This window comes from Nannospalax galili, unplaced genomic scaffold (assembly GCF_000622305.1).
Source record: "Nannospalax galili isolate Female #2095 unplaced genomic scaffold, S.galili_v1.0 scaffold1663, whole genome shotgun sequence".
NCBI classification, from domain to species: Eukaryota; Metazoa; Chordata; class Mammalia; order Rodentia; family Spalacidae; genus Nannospalax; species Nannospalax galili.
This window is the reverse complement of record NW_008349356.1, coordinates 211,385-225,128: the sequence shown is the minus strand read 5'-3', so window position 1 is coordinate 225,128 and position 13,744 is coordinate 211,385. Positions and strand designations below refer to the sequence as shown.

The 13,744-nt window shown below is 45.2% G+C and overlaps 1 protein-coding gene across 1 annotated transcript in view; it reads right to left on the bottom strand.

Moving 5' to 3' along the window:
• Positions 1-279: 279 nt before the first annotated feature.
• The window catches only part of Col15a1 (collagen type XV alpha 1 chain), a 111,309-nt gene continuing 97,844 nt past the window's right edge, over positions 280-13,744 (bottom strand). Inside the window, exons 32-41 of the mRNA XM_008846745.3 lie at positions 13,342-13,391; positions 12,799-12,891; positions 11,928-12,072; positions 9,635-9,699; positions 7,248-7,376; positions 7,040-7,099; positions 6,378-6,437; positions 3,325-3,510; positions 2,990-3,105; positions 280-1,364 (exon numbers count right to left, since the gene is read on the bottom strand). Coding sequence (XP_008844967.1) covers positions 1,151-1,364; positions 2,990-3,105; positions 3,325-3,510; positions 6,378-6,437; positions 7,040-7,099; positions 7,248-7,376; positions 9,635-9,699; positions 11,928-12,072; positions 12,799-12,891; positions 13,342-13,391 — 1,118 coding nt within the window. The 3' untranslated portion in view covers positions 280-1,150. The remainder of the gene's footprint in view (positions 1,365-2,989; positions 3,106-3,324; positions 3,511-6,377; positions 6,438-7,039; positions 7,100-7,247; positions 7,377-9,634; positions 9,700-11,927; positions 12,073-12,798; positions 12,892-13,341; positions 13,392-13,744) is intronic.

Sequence of the window (13,744 nt, the reverse complement as noted above, 5' to 3'; positions counted from 1 at the left end):
GTGGACCTCTGATAAGTGATGTTTAGTAAATGGAGCTGATATTGTATGTGACTATCCCAGTTGCCTCAAGGGAGGCAGATATGCCCACAGTCACGCACTGAAACATGGGGGCAACCACAGCAGATCTGTTTCCCACTCTGAGGCTCCTTTACACACACCCCACCACCCTCCATTCTTCATCTCTTGAATCGTCACCAGAGGGCTAGTATCGTGGTAGCAAACCATCCAGGCCACTTCCGCATCGGTGGTGAGGAATAAAGACACGGGGAAGAACACAAATGGAAGAAAGCACCCAGAAAAGATGTCTTTATGTTCTCACATGGAAAAAAACAAAGTCTACAGCACAAAGGTACAGAGTTTCAGAAAATTTCATCTTTACGAACCTGTTTCAGCTGCAGTCATAATTCAAGAATTGCCAAATGGAAATCATAAAATCAGGGTGGGAGATGGCAAGGAGGGCTGCCAAGGAAAGGGTAGTAATTATGTGCCATTTCTTTTCTAAGTTCAGATAATTTATAGCTTCAACGTTTCCGGCAAGTCGGAATTACATAAACAGAGGCCACACTAAACTATGATTAGGTAAACACATAAAACTCTACAGTATGATGACCATAATATTTTAGGGGGAAAATTGTATTAAAACCTGACAGTATAAGAGAATATGAGTAGGATCTTTGAGCAGTTCTGTTTCGCTGGATGGATGGGTGGCTATGAAATTACAGGGCACTCGGATCGCACGTAAATTAGAAAGGGTTGTGTCTCTAAATCTGGCTTTGTAAGAAAACATGAAGGCATCTTACACCCAATAACTGTGAGTGAAAAGAAGCAATCACTTTCTGAAGGACGCACTGGGCAAGAGCTCTGGCCTCTGTTTTCCTGCTCAGCCTTACTCTGTGTTGGGGTGTGTTCACACTGCGGGGGACTTCCAGCTGATTCTAGCACCAATGTATGGATCGGATTTGACTTGGATCTGAATCCTTTATGTCTTTCCTTTTAAGTGTACTGAGGTATGTTCTCTTTGGTTGCTCTTTGGATGAATGCGTAATTTAAAAAACTGTAATATTTACAACATTTAAACATTTTAGATTTCAGTGTCAACTCTTCACATAAGAAAAATTAAAAAACTCTTTTAAGAATCATGGGAAGGCTATTACTTCCTAGCGTCTGTCATGAAACTGTTTTCGATGCACAGAACAATTAACCTATTAGCACAGCTATATGCTTTCTGGTCCAGAATCTTCCCCGAGTTCAGTGGTGAGGCGAATCCCGTGACCGCCATGTCTGTGGTTCGCCAAGCTTCACAGTACTTATCAACGAGACGAACGCCATGGGGGTTGGAGCCATGCCAGACAACCTTCTGGGGCCTACAAAGGAAGTTTACCATGTTACTATTAAGTGGCATTTCTATTTTAAAAACCATAAAGTGCCAGGCAGGGAGGCAGAGGCAGGTGGGGGATCTCTGTGAGCTCAAGGCCAGCCTGGTCTATATAGCAAGTTCCAGGACAGCTGGGGCTACAGGGAGATCCTGTCTCAAAAAAGACAAAAAAAAAAAAAAAAAAAAAAAAAACCAAAAAAGTTTTTTTTTTTTTTTTTGTGGAAATTGTTTATCTGTTTTCATTTGCACGGTCTTGACTATATAGAGTTGGAGACCAACATGGGATGCATGAGTCAAAAAAAAAAAAAAAAAAAAAAAAAAAAAAAAAAAAACCCATAAAGTTCTTTATTGTTATTTTGTGTGAATGTGTATGCTGTATTCATGTGTACACATGTGCACTATCCTGTGTGTACATGTGTGGAGACAGCTCAATGTCAGACGTCATCCTCAATCACTCTCCATGTCAGTTTTTTGAGGCAGGGTCTCTCACCGAACCTAGAGCTTGCCATTTTGGCTAGACAGAATGGCCAGTGAGCCCTCAGGATCCACCTGTCTCCATCCCTCAGCTCCTCTGGGGTTACAGATATATGTTGGTACACATGGCTTTTACATGGGTGCTGGGGCTCCAAACTCATCATGTTTGTGCAGCAGCACTTTACCCACTAAGTCATCTCCCCAGCCCTTAAATAGGACTTCTTTGTGGTATATCTTGGTAGGTAAGTTGGTCTAAGTCTACTGAATTGAATCATGCTCCTCCCCCAGGCACAGTCCAGTGTTGAATTCCCTCTCTATCCATGTGACTCCTTCCATCTTTCTGCACATTTTCAAACCTAGCCACACCCAGCTTGCAGGCCTCTCCCAATGGCATCTGAAGCTTTTGTAAATCCGGATCACTGCTCTTTAGGTCAATTCTTCAGTGGCCCCTGTCACTTTCAGACCTGTGACTCCTTCCCATCTTAGAGGCCTCCTCTTGCAAGATGCCACCTTTGATTCTCACCCCCAAATAAAAATGAATGTCTCCTCTGTGTTTCTATTGTATTATCTGTCTCTCGGTTTTTAAACTATAATACCATCTACGTATATAGTTAGTCTGTATCTACTATCCCCTGACACTGGGAGCCCTTAAAGTCTAGGGATCATGTAGGTGCACTACTGTACTTTCCAAGCCAGGCATCAGACCTGCAGCAGACACGGAGTTGTTCTGTTCTGAAAAGGACACATTGTTTTCATAGATGGAGAGCACTGTTCACAGGACAGAGCTGCAGGATTACCAGGAGTCACATCATTTACACTTTAGTGTTCACTGCATGTTGTATGTTTTCACACAGTCATCTGATGCAGAACTATCCTATAGTATAGCTATGACTGCATTACCTCAGAGGCAACTGAGGCTCAGAGAGGGGAAGTACCTTGCCCAAGTTCTCATATTGAGTTATTAGACCTGAGTCTTTGGGCTCCAAGGCCACAGCTTTCTCCACAGCCCTCAGCTAACTCACTGTGGCTTCTTCACATTAGCAATACTCCAGAGGGGCAGCTGACAAAGGAACCCTATTGCTGGGACACCACCTAAAAATGCTTATCACGCTGTATAACAGGGCCCCAGGCTGCACTTACCAAGAAGGATCAGTCATCACGTCCCGGCCATCAAAGGAATATATTGGAATGTGTGTATTGAACTGACCTCCATCACCAGAAAAAATTGAGTCCCAATTGTTAAAAAGCACTTGACCCTAGAAAAACAATATCACATTAGAGTTGTTATACCATTGGCCTGCAACTTGATTTTTAATCATTCTTCAGAGTTCAGATGTCACTTTTTACTCTGTTGTCCCACCCTGGAAAGGAAAATGATTGCCAATGAGGGAAAGGGCTGGGCCTTGAGCTGTGGTTTATGCTTGGCTCTGTGGGGACGTGTGCCTGAAGGTAGTGAGAGTGGGGCTCATCTTTACCTTGAGGTTCACTATTGGAAGGCCGAATCTCTCTGCCTTCCTCACAACTGTGGAGAGATCTTGCAAATGAGATGACAGGAAAGCTCGGAAGGTAGATAGCAGTCCTGTAGCCCTGGCCTGCTGGAAGCACTGAAAATCAGCTCGGATGTCCCCAGCCACCGGTGTGTTCAGAGCAACCAGACGCAGCTGAAAACAGTGAGACAGTGAGTTAGCAATCTCATGACCACCTTGTTCTAAGGAAGAGCCTGGCTTCGGGGGGGAAAGGTGCTGGCTTCTCAGCCAAACTTTGCCTACATTGGAACTGCCCATCCCCAGTGACGACAGCACCCAAGTGACTTGTTTCAGCTCCGTGAATAGTCCATGGGGTGGCAATGTCTTCTTATGAAGCACAGTTCTCTACGAACCCAGTACAACCCTTTGGAGATCTGGCTCTGATTGGACGGCCATGTTTGAGAGCTCTGGATGTTTTCCTCACTCAGTTCCCAGCTCAGCTTTCAAGTTAATTTTGTCCCAGTGCTTCCAGAGCTATTACTGGCTGCTCTTTCTTCCTCTTGAGTAGGCCTGGGGCTGACCATAGGAGGGGCCAGTAGAAGGACATGACACTTATGGGATGGAACCTTCTAGAAACTAGGGTCATCTAGCAACTCTAGCTTCTCATTCCTGACACCTTGCTCAGTAGTCTGAAACAAAAGCTATTCTAAAGCCTGTTTCCTCCCACACACTGGTATCCCTTTACTGCACCCCCCACCAGCTCTGTCTGCTATACCACATGAAAGACAGTCCCTCACCTAGGAAGGCTCACCCTCCTGCTCTCCAGTCTCATCTCAAGAGTAAACGTTGCCCTCTGACCTCCACATGCATGCCATGACATGGCACATGCGAGTGAGCATGTGCACACTCACACACACACATACACACACATAAATAAATATAGATTTAAAATTTGAAAAGCCCAAAATATTGCTTTAAAAATCTGTTAGCCACTTTACCAACTTTTTTTGGGTTCTTTGAAGAATTACCTAAACTCTTCTCTCTCCCTTGGGCATTTATTCTTTTTTAAAAAAAAGTATTTTATTTATTAGATTTATTTTTTTTTTGTATGAGTGTATTGCCTGTAGTTGTATAAGTGCACCCATGGCATGCAATGCTATAGATGCCAAAAGGGGGCATCGGGATCCCTTGAAACTGAAGTTACAATGGCTGTTGGCCACTATGTGGGTGTTGGGAATCGAATCTGGGTCCTCTGCAAGAGCAGCCAGTGCGCTTAACTGCTGAGCCATCTCTCCAGTCTCTGAGCATGTATTCTTTAGGCTCCTAGCATCTTCTTGACTACTGACATGGCTTTGCTCTTGCTTCTAAATTTGAGGATGCCTTTTAGTTCTTTTTAGTCCTTTCAGGTCCTCCTGACAACCTTGGACTATTGGCGAGGGCCTTATTTGGCCTTCTTTATCTCAGCCATGGCTTCTCATCTACCACTCATGTTTCTTCCATCAGTTCTTCTTTGGTTCTGTCCCTGTATGAATTCCCTTTGGGACTCCTGCCATCCCCATTACAATGGCCATGGCTCTGCTGAAGACATCTGAGCCTGTGACTCCAGGCAGATTTCAGACCTTCACAGCCACTCCATCCTAGTTTTTTACTCAGGTGTCTGGAGGCACCTCAGACTCACTCTGTTCCACCTCAGGTCTCCCCTTGAGGTGCCAGCACTCTAGAAAGTGTATTTCTGGGGGCTGTGTGGCTCATGCCCTGTTCTTTGAAGGCCTTAGGCCTTTGACTTCATTCACCTGGCTACTGTTTGTTGGGGTAGAAATGAGCAATTGATCCAAGATAGTCCAGGGAGACTGTTTCTTCCTAGACTGTGAACTAAGTCAGATGGACTGGGCTCGCAGTTATAAGATGAGAGTAAGGGTCTGAATTAGTGCTGTGGCAACCCAGAGCCAAGTGCAAGCTCATGGATGCTTTGTCTGTGTATGGATGGGACTGGAGGGGGGCAGGAAGAGGAAGGGGGTTCTGAGGAAACAACAAAGTGACTGAGTACAGAGACAAGAGTTCCCAAGCTGGTTTTACTTCCTGTGACTGAATTCCACGGGTTCCCTGGAATGATTGGGACGTGATCTTTATTTATATCAGTGAGGAATGGGATAGCCTCTGGTCCCTGCCATGCCAGACAATACCTGGGAAGGAGCCTGTGACCACCGGATCATCTGAGAGGAAAGGGGCCACTCAGCACTGGATCACTGGAGCAGGAGCATGGGCCTCATTCTCTACCTCACGCATTCTCATAGCACCACATACAACCAATGCAGACCCACCTCTCCAGCCAACCCTCTTCTAGACCTCACTGCTGTGGCCTTAGTTCAGGCAATACAGAGCCACCTAACTGGTCTTTGTATCCCTGTTTCTGTCGTTCAATCTACTTGCACACTGTAGCCAAAATCCTTCTGAAATCCCAATCATACCATACTCCTGTCCCGCTTTAAACCTGTCAGTATCCAGTAATCTCCCCATCGCCTGCAGGAAAAGGTCAAAGTCCTTATCTTGGCTTACAGGCCTTTGATAGCTAGCACTGGTCCTTGTTGACTTCTGTAGCCTGAACTTTTCCCTTCTTTGCTTTGAAGTCCATTGCTCTGGCCAGTCTCAAAGTTTTGTAATACAGGAAGGAACAAGGAACAACATCTCCCCTTCCCTCCCTCTGTTCCATCTTCCTGCTGCCTGTTATTGCCACTCTTTTTTCCCTACCTGGCTTACTTCTGAACTGGGATGTCCTTTAGGTCAGTCTGAATCTAGAGGTCAGCTCCTCCGGGAAGATTTCCTTGATCTTCCTTGGTAACCAGAGCATCTTGGGTTTACCTCATTCAAATAACTTAACACATTATATATCTCTGTGTGTGTGTGTGTGTGTGTGTGTGTGTGTGTGTGTGTGTGTGTGCACGCGCATGCTTTCCTTGCTAGTCTGTAAGCAGTTGGATAGTGGGAACTATGTACTAAACACAGGGCCTAGCATATACAGGCATATTGGATATTTGAAGAATAAACAGATGAATTGTACTTACAGAAGGCCTCTCATAATTGGCACTTAAAATGGGGTTCAGTGGAGGCTGGGGATGGTATGGCTGTGGTGTGAAAGAAGAAAGGAAAACGTATGAACACAGACTCAATCAGTTCTCCAGGGTACAATGAGGTACAAGTTCAACGTTCCTGGCACTACATTTAAAATAGTCTGGCATTATCATTAACTGTCACTCTTAAGTGAGAATAGTTCCATGACTGAATGAAAAGACTCATCCTTGCCGGGTGTGGTGTTCCACACAGTTAGTTCCAGCACTCAGGAGGCAGAGACAGGCAGATCTCTGTGAGTTCAAAGCCAGTCTGGTCTACATAGTGAGTTCCAGGCCAGCCAGGGGCTACATAGTGAAACCCTGTCTCAAAACAAACAAATATAATAACAACAACCAAAAAAACCACAACAAGGGAAAGGGTTCTTCCAGGTGGTATGTGCCAAGCAATGACTTTAAATTAGGAATAGTGGGTATCCAGCCTCTGGACCCAGTTCTCCCTCCACTCTGTTGTGATTAGCTTCTGTTGCCACACTGATAATTTCTGGGTTTCCACCAGGGGCTAAGTCACGTGTCGCTGGCCGGCTTGGTGCAGGGCCCCAGAGGCACTGAGGAAGCACTGGTGAAGGCACCAGGGCCGGGGCAAGGGGGCTACTCACATTGCTGGAAAGCGCTGGTGGTGGGGGGCTGTCATCAGGAATGGGAATCAGCTCTCCCAGCTGCAAGGGAAAGAGCACGTTGAAAATGAAACAGTGGCTAGAAAGTGCTCAGCTGCTTCCAAAACAGGGAAACGGCACTCACAGGAGGAGGCATTATGTCAGAGGGTACTGGGGACTGGGTAATTCCTAAAGGAAGTTTAAGGATTACCTGTAATTTTTTCCAACCATCGCGGACACGAATGAAAAACTCCGCACTGTCCCTCAGGTAGATGAAGGTCCCCTCTATCACCAAGTGCGCTTTTTGAAGCATGTCGCCCATGTCGCTGAATGCTGTGACCTGCCAGATCATTTTAAATTCCAAACCCTGCTGTTACTGAGCAATGACAAAATATATCCATTCTTGTATAAAGGGCCCCTTACTTTCAATAAGAAGGCTTACTGCACTGGACAGGGCTTTTTTTCTTTGCAGTGTTGGGGCTCAAAACCAGGGCCTGCACATGCTAGGCAAGTGCTATATCATTAGTCTACCATCCTCAGACCTCAGTTGTTCTCTCTGTCTCTCTGTCTCTCTTGCTGTGTCTCTCTCTGTCTCTGTCTCTCTGTCTCTCTCTCTCTCTCTGTCTCTGTCTCTCTCTCTTTCTCTGTATGTGTGTTTATAGGACAGAGACAGACATGGGTATCTTCCATTATATGGCTCTCCACTTTATCTTTTAAGTCAAAGTCTCTTTCTAAACCTGGTACTCACTGATTGGCTAAACTGGCTGGCCAGTGAACTTTGGGGATCCACTTGTCTCTGCCTGCCCCCCAGCACTGGGAATACAAATGTGTGCAACTGTGCTTAACTTTTTTAAGTGTGGGTGCTGGGGATCTGAACTTAGCTCTATGTTTGTGCAGCAGGCACTTGGCTGACGACTCCATCTCCCCTAGCTGAGCCCTTGGATTTTTTTAAGACAGTTTTTCACTCTGTAGCTCAGACAGGTCTTGAATTCATAATCTTTCTGCCTCAGACTCCTGAGTGCTGGGGTTTCAGGCATGTGCTATCATGCTCGGCTAAGGGCATTCTTTCCCATAATTTAAAACACAAGTCTAAATTACAATAAATAAATTAAAATACAAAGGATAATTCCCTGTGGGTACAAAGATGTAACAACAGAGTTATCTTTGCTGGGTTTAGGTTTAGCGAAATTATCAGTACATTGCATTCTTTGCCACTTAATGTTTTTATAGTGCAGCTTTGTAGCATCTACACCAGCTAATGGCATTATCTCATAATCCTTAGTGACTTTCAAATTCATTTTCGTTTGGGATATGAAATGTGAGCAAGTGGGCAAATGGACTTAGTCTTAGTTTTCAGCCTAGCTATATGGTTGTAACATCAAATGTGAGATAGAAATGGGGGCCGGCAACGTCCCTGTCTCAAAAACAGTCCAACATTAGAATGGCAGCCAGTCAGCATATCTAGAAGGAGATTCAGAAATTGTAAAAAATGTACTGAATAGTGCCCAGTCTCAAAGAACCATCATCCAAGAGCTTTCATCGTAACAGAAATTTTTTTTTAAAAAGTAATTTTCACTCCACCTTGAAGATAGTAACTTATTCATCAAAATGACTTAGAAATCCACCCCCTGCAAAGTAACCAAATAGCAAAATTTCATCATCTGCTGGAAAGTTCTTTCTTTTGGAGTAAATATTTCAGGGTAAAATCCAGCAATGATCAAAGATGGCTGTGACATTCTGGTAGGCATTGGTCCATCTCTCTGAATATTATAATAATCCCAGTGAGCCACAGCAGTGCACTGTGGGGCAGTGAATGCACGTGCCATACACCAGCAGAACAGAGATGGGTGCATGACCCAGAGCGAGTGTGAGCAGTACATGCTCCTGTGATATTCTTTATTACTTGTGTTTATGTTTCTTTAGAGAATATGATTGAGTCTTCTTTTTCAGTCTTTTTTGATACAGGGTCTCCCAGTAGCCCCAGCTGGCCTGGAACTCACTGTGTAGACCAGGCTGGCCTTGAACTCAGAGAGATCCGCCTGCCTCTGCCTCCCGGGTGCTGGGATTAAAGTGTGTGCCACCATGCCCAGCATGATTGAGTCTTAATCAATTAAAGATTCATAGGACAGAACTTCAGTAATCAGTTATCTTGTTTTCTGTATCTCTTAAGTCATCTGAATAGATAACAAATGATTCTACTATTTGTGGAACTGCACCAATTCTATTACAATGGAGTATAATTTTACTTATTTATTTAGAGACAGGGTCTCATGTATTCCATGTAACCTCCAACTTGCTGTGTTGAACTTTCGATCCTCCTGCCTCTACCTTGAACCCTGAACTTTCGATCGTCCTGCCTCTACCTCCTGAGTACTGGGATTACAGGCATGCCCATCATGCCTGGTTTTATTCAGTGCTGGGGATTGAACCCAGGGCCTCATGCATGTTAGGGAAACACTCTACCAACTGAGCTACATCCCCAGTACCTGTCATGAAATTCTAATTCCAAAATAAAAGTGATGCTAACCTTTAAAAACTATAGCCATAGTCTGAAGTAAATCTATTCAAAATGGAGTGATGGCTACGCAAGATACTGACCAAATTTCTGGATCCAGGGAGCCCTGGCTGTCCAGGAGGGCCAGGTGGGCCTGGAAGAGCCACAGCTGGGAAGAGACATAAAGAGAAATGATAAAAGCCACAGCCTCTGAACTAAGGCCACCCTAACGAGCCTGGAGGAAGCATTGAAATTCTTCACCTCTGCCCTGGATGAAACCATTCAGGATTTTTCAGGATGGTAAGTAAATCCCTCTGATGCTATTTGTAAATGTTGTTTCAAGTTGAATTTTCTGTCACTTGTATCCAAAAATACCCTGACAATTTATTTCACAGCAGACAAAACATGTGACCACTGAACAGAGGAAGTGAGCTCACAAAGCAGAAGAGAAGGGGTGAGGCTACAGGAGGAGGTGAGGGCGAAGCGCTGGCCTCTGGGCCAGACGACATGGACGCCTGTGCTGTCGGTTCCCAGATGCACAGTCTTGAGGAGATGGTAAACTTTTGGAACCTGTCTGTGAGATGTCAGTGGGCATCTCAGTATTGGTAGGACCACGTGAAGTTCAGACTAGGCAAACTGAACCACATGTGACCAAGGCTTCTTAGCTCTTAAAGAGTCACAGGACCCTTCAAAGTCAGATCAAGGCTATTGCACTGGTCCAAGGGAAAAATATGGAGTGTGTGTCTGTGTGTGTGTGTGTGTCTGTGTGTGTGTGTGTGTGTGTGTGTGTGTGTGCTCATGATTCCCCAATTGAAAGTCCTTCCTTTGGGCAAACATAGAGGTATTAGAACTATTCCCTTGCTTTCCTTCTGCCTTTCTAATCCTGTTCCCTCCCAAACCTGCAAAGCTTTGGCAGATGTAAGATATGTTTGTAAGTCTTAGTGTTCCATTCTTCAGGTCACTACAATCATGTCTTCAGCTCTGACACAGAAGTGGTAAGTGACTGGTGAACACAGGGTGAGAAGAGGACGTGGATCTGGGTCCCAGCAAGTCTCATGTCCTCTCTGAGCCTCCATGGAGTGGGTTTTACAATAATATCCATTGCATCTTCCTTCAGCATTGCTGGGAAGATAACATGGATAATGATTGCAAGTGTTTTCTGAACTGTGACTTGCCATGCATTATATGAGGAGTAATCCATGTTCAGTGCAGCAGTGTCCCGGCTCCCTAGTGTGCAGCTGTGAACAACAGATGCTCTGTACCCTGCACTCACTCTGTGGAGTCCTCCATCTCCTGCAGCTCCTATTCATCCCTCCAGGCCCCATGGGAACTTCTGGTTTTATCAACCCAGCCAGTATCTTTGCTTTTTGCAGGACCAGTGTTCTCATAGTCTTTTTTAGAAGATGTACCCATCACATCTACAACTGTTTCCTTCCAGAAAAAGTTACCATGTTCTTCCGTGATCCTACCTCCTGGCTTAGGTGATTAGTCCAAGTTTCTCACCTGGTTTGAGACATGCCAATCAAAATCCTTTCCCATGATTGTTCTACTTCAAGATGTTTCAAACTAAAATTGAGAGAGAAGCTCACGATTTCTAGGTTACAGTGGAAGCTGGAAGCTCTCAGTAACTGTCTTCCCCCCTGCGCAGAGGATGCAGTCTGTGGGGAATGAGCACAAACCTGGCACACAGTGCGCAGCAAAGACAAGATGGCCAGTGGACTGCTGCAGGGTTTAGTCCTGGGTGGTGGCTGTTTTTGAGGTTCAGTTGCTTGTCTACCTTCCAATGAATTCATTAAAAAGTGTATATTTTAAAAGTTCATATTCATATAATGCCATGTTGTTTGACTAGAAAAGGGGAGTGAAGGAAACACTCAAAAGGCCACGTACTGTATAATTCTGTTTATGTGTAATATCTATAATAAGCAAATTCAGAGAAAGAAAGTAGATTGATTAGTGATTGCCATGATCTGAGGAAGTAATTGATCACTGTTACAATTTTTCTTTCTTTCTTCCATCTTACAATTTTTATTTTTATTTATTTATTTATTTTTGGTGCTAGGGATCAAACTCAAGGACTCATGCATGCTCCACCTACCACTGAACTGTGGCCCCAGCCCACAAAGTTTCTTCTGAGTATAATAAAATGTTCTAGAATTAGGCAGTGGGGATAGCTGCACATCCTTGTGAATGTATTCAACATTACTGAATTGTGCACTTTAAATGGATATATGTTATGACATATGAATTATATCTCAATGTTTTAAAGACAAAAAGAAGGAAGGTTGCACCCAGGAAATAGCCCTTTTGTTAGACAGAGAGGTGCCGACATGCCACCCAAGTATGACCCTCAAGACGAAGGCAGAGGCAGCAGGAATGAAGGCATCACTTGATACTAACCTGCACCCAGGATTGCAGGAGGTCCTGGTGGCCCTGGGGGTCCTGGTGGTCCAGGGGCACCTGGTCTCCCAAAACCAGGTGGCCCAGGAAGACCTGGAATTCCTGGGGGTCCCTGGGGCCCAATAACAGCCTCTCCTTTCTGTCCCTGTTGAGGCAAACACACTATCATAGAGAAGTCTACTTGCTCCCTCATGAGGATGCTGTTAAGTTGGTGAGTTGCTATGGTTACCACTGTTCATATCTCAGGCCCATTCCAGGTGCTGTCAGCCCCAATGAGCAGCAGTCCAGCCATGCTGTCCACAGACAGCAGAGATCCCAGGGAGCCAGAGGGCCCCCGGGATCTCTTAGTCTGACCATTGTATTCCCCAGAGGAAGAACTGAGACTTGGACTTTCTTCAAATCACAGTGCAAACTAGGGGCACAACTTGAAGTAGAACACAGTCTCTGGGGCTAAGGTCAACCATGTGGTCCCCAAGGTCAGAAACCTAAGGCAAAATTTGATCTCTCATGACTGGCTGACCTTCTCCTCTTACAAAGGCCAAGCCAGGCAAGAAGCTCTACCTTTAATGAGTCTCCAAGGATCAAGGACCCATTCTGCCTTCTCCATAGCTCCTCACCACCGATAATTTGCATGGAGTGAATTTTCCATGATGTACATGAAACTCACAGTACAGATGGAGCCCGGGGGTTCACTAACTGTGCACAGGCTGGGTCTGCTCTATGGGCACCAATCAACAACTAGTGAGCAAGCCGGTCCATTACCAAGTCCAGTGTGTCCTATACTGACTCTGACTCTCCAACTACCTGCTCATACTGGAGGCTTTGGGAAAAGTCACAGGTCCCCAGAAAGAGTGAAGCTGTCACTACTCACAACCAGGCCTGGATGTCCTGGTAGGCCCGGAGGCCCGGACACAAAGAGGTTGCTGTTGGAATCTCCCCAGAACCTTGCGTCTCCATTCTCCCCCTGGAAGACAGAACATGGAAATTTTCAGAAACACAAGCTTGAATTCTCTCACATATAAACCCAGGAAGCTACAACACAGGCTGCTTTGGCTTCATGGGGGCCCGAAATTCCATGTACTGGAAACTTAGTCCTCAAATTCACACTCAGATGGCACCAAGAGGTAAAAATCTTTGGGAGGTGATTGTGACAGAGGGCTCTGGAGTAGACTAATGGACAATCTGGGGTGGGGGGAGGGGGGTTATCAGCAAAGTGGACCCTCTTGCGTATTTGTTCTGTCTCACCAAGTAGGGCTCTGAAGCCTTAGGACTCTGAAGAATCCCTATCAGTAAGAAGTCCTAGACCTTTGGAACCATAACGTGAAGAAACCTTTATTCTTTTTAAGTTTCCCAGTCTATGGTATTCAGTTACAGCAACAGCAAACAGATCAAATGCTTAGTAGAAAATACTCACCTTCAAGCTGTTCAGAAAATGTCTCAGGTAAGCTGGATCAACTGGAGGACCTGGAGAAGAAATGCCTCCTAAAGTTCATTGCCATAATTCCGGAAATTTCAAAATAAGAGGCTCCAAGTTGGTAACCCTGATTGCACCTTAGTGAAAGTAGCACTATGTTGGTTTATTAGGGTTGACACTAGGCTTAGAGGCACATCCAGTTCCAATCCAGGCTCAGCTACCCAGGTACTATAGGGTATCAGGCACTTCCCAGTGCTCAATATGCCATGTGTTATATATGAACAATAATGGGAAGTCAGTCCTCCCTCCCTCCCTCCCTCTCTCTCTCCTTTCCTTCCTGTTTTCTTCCCTCCCTCCCTGTCCCCCTTACCTCCTTCTTTCACCTTCCACCTCTGTCCCCTTT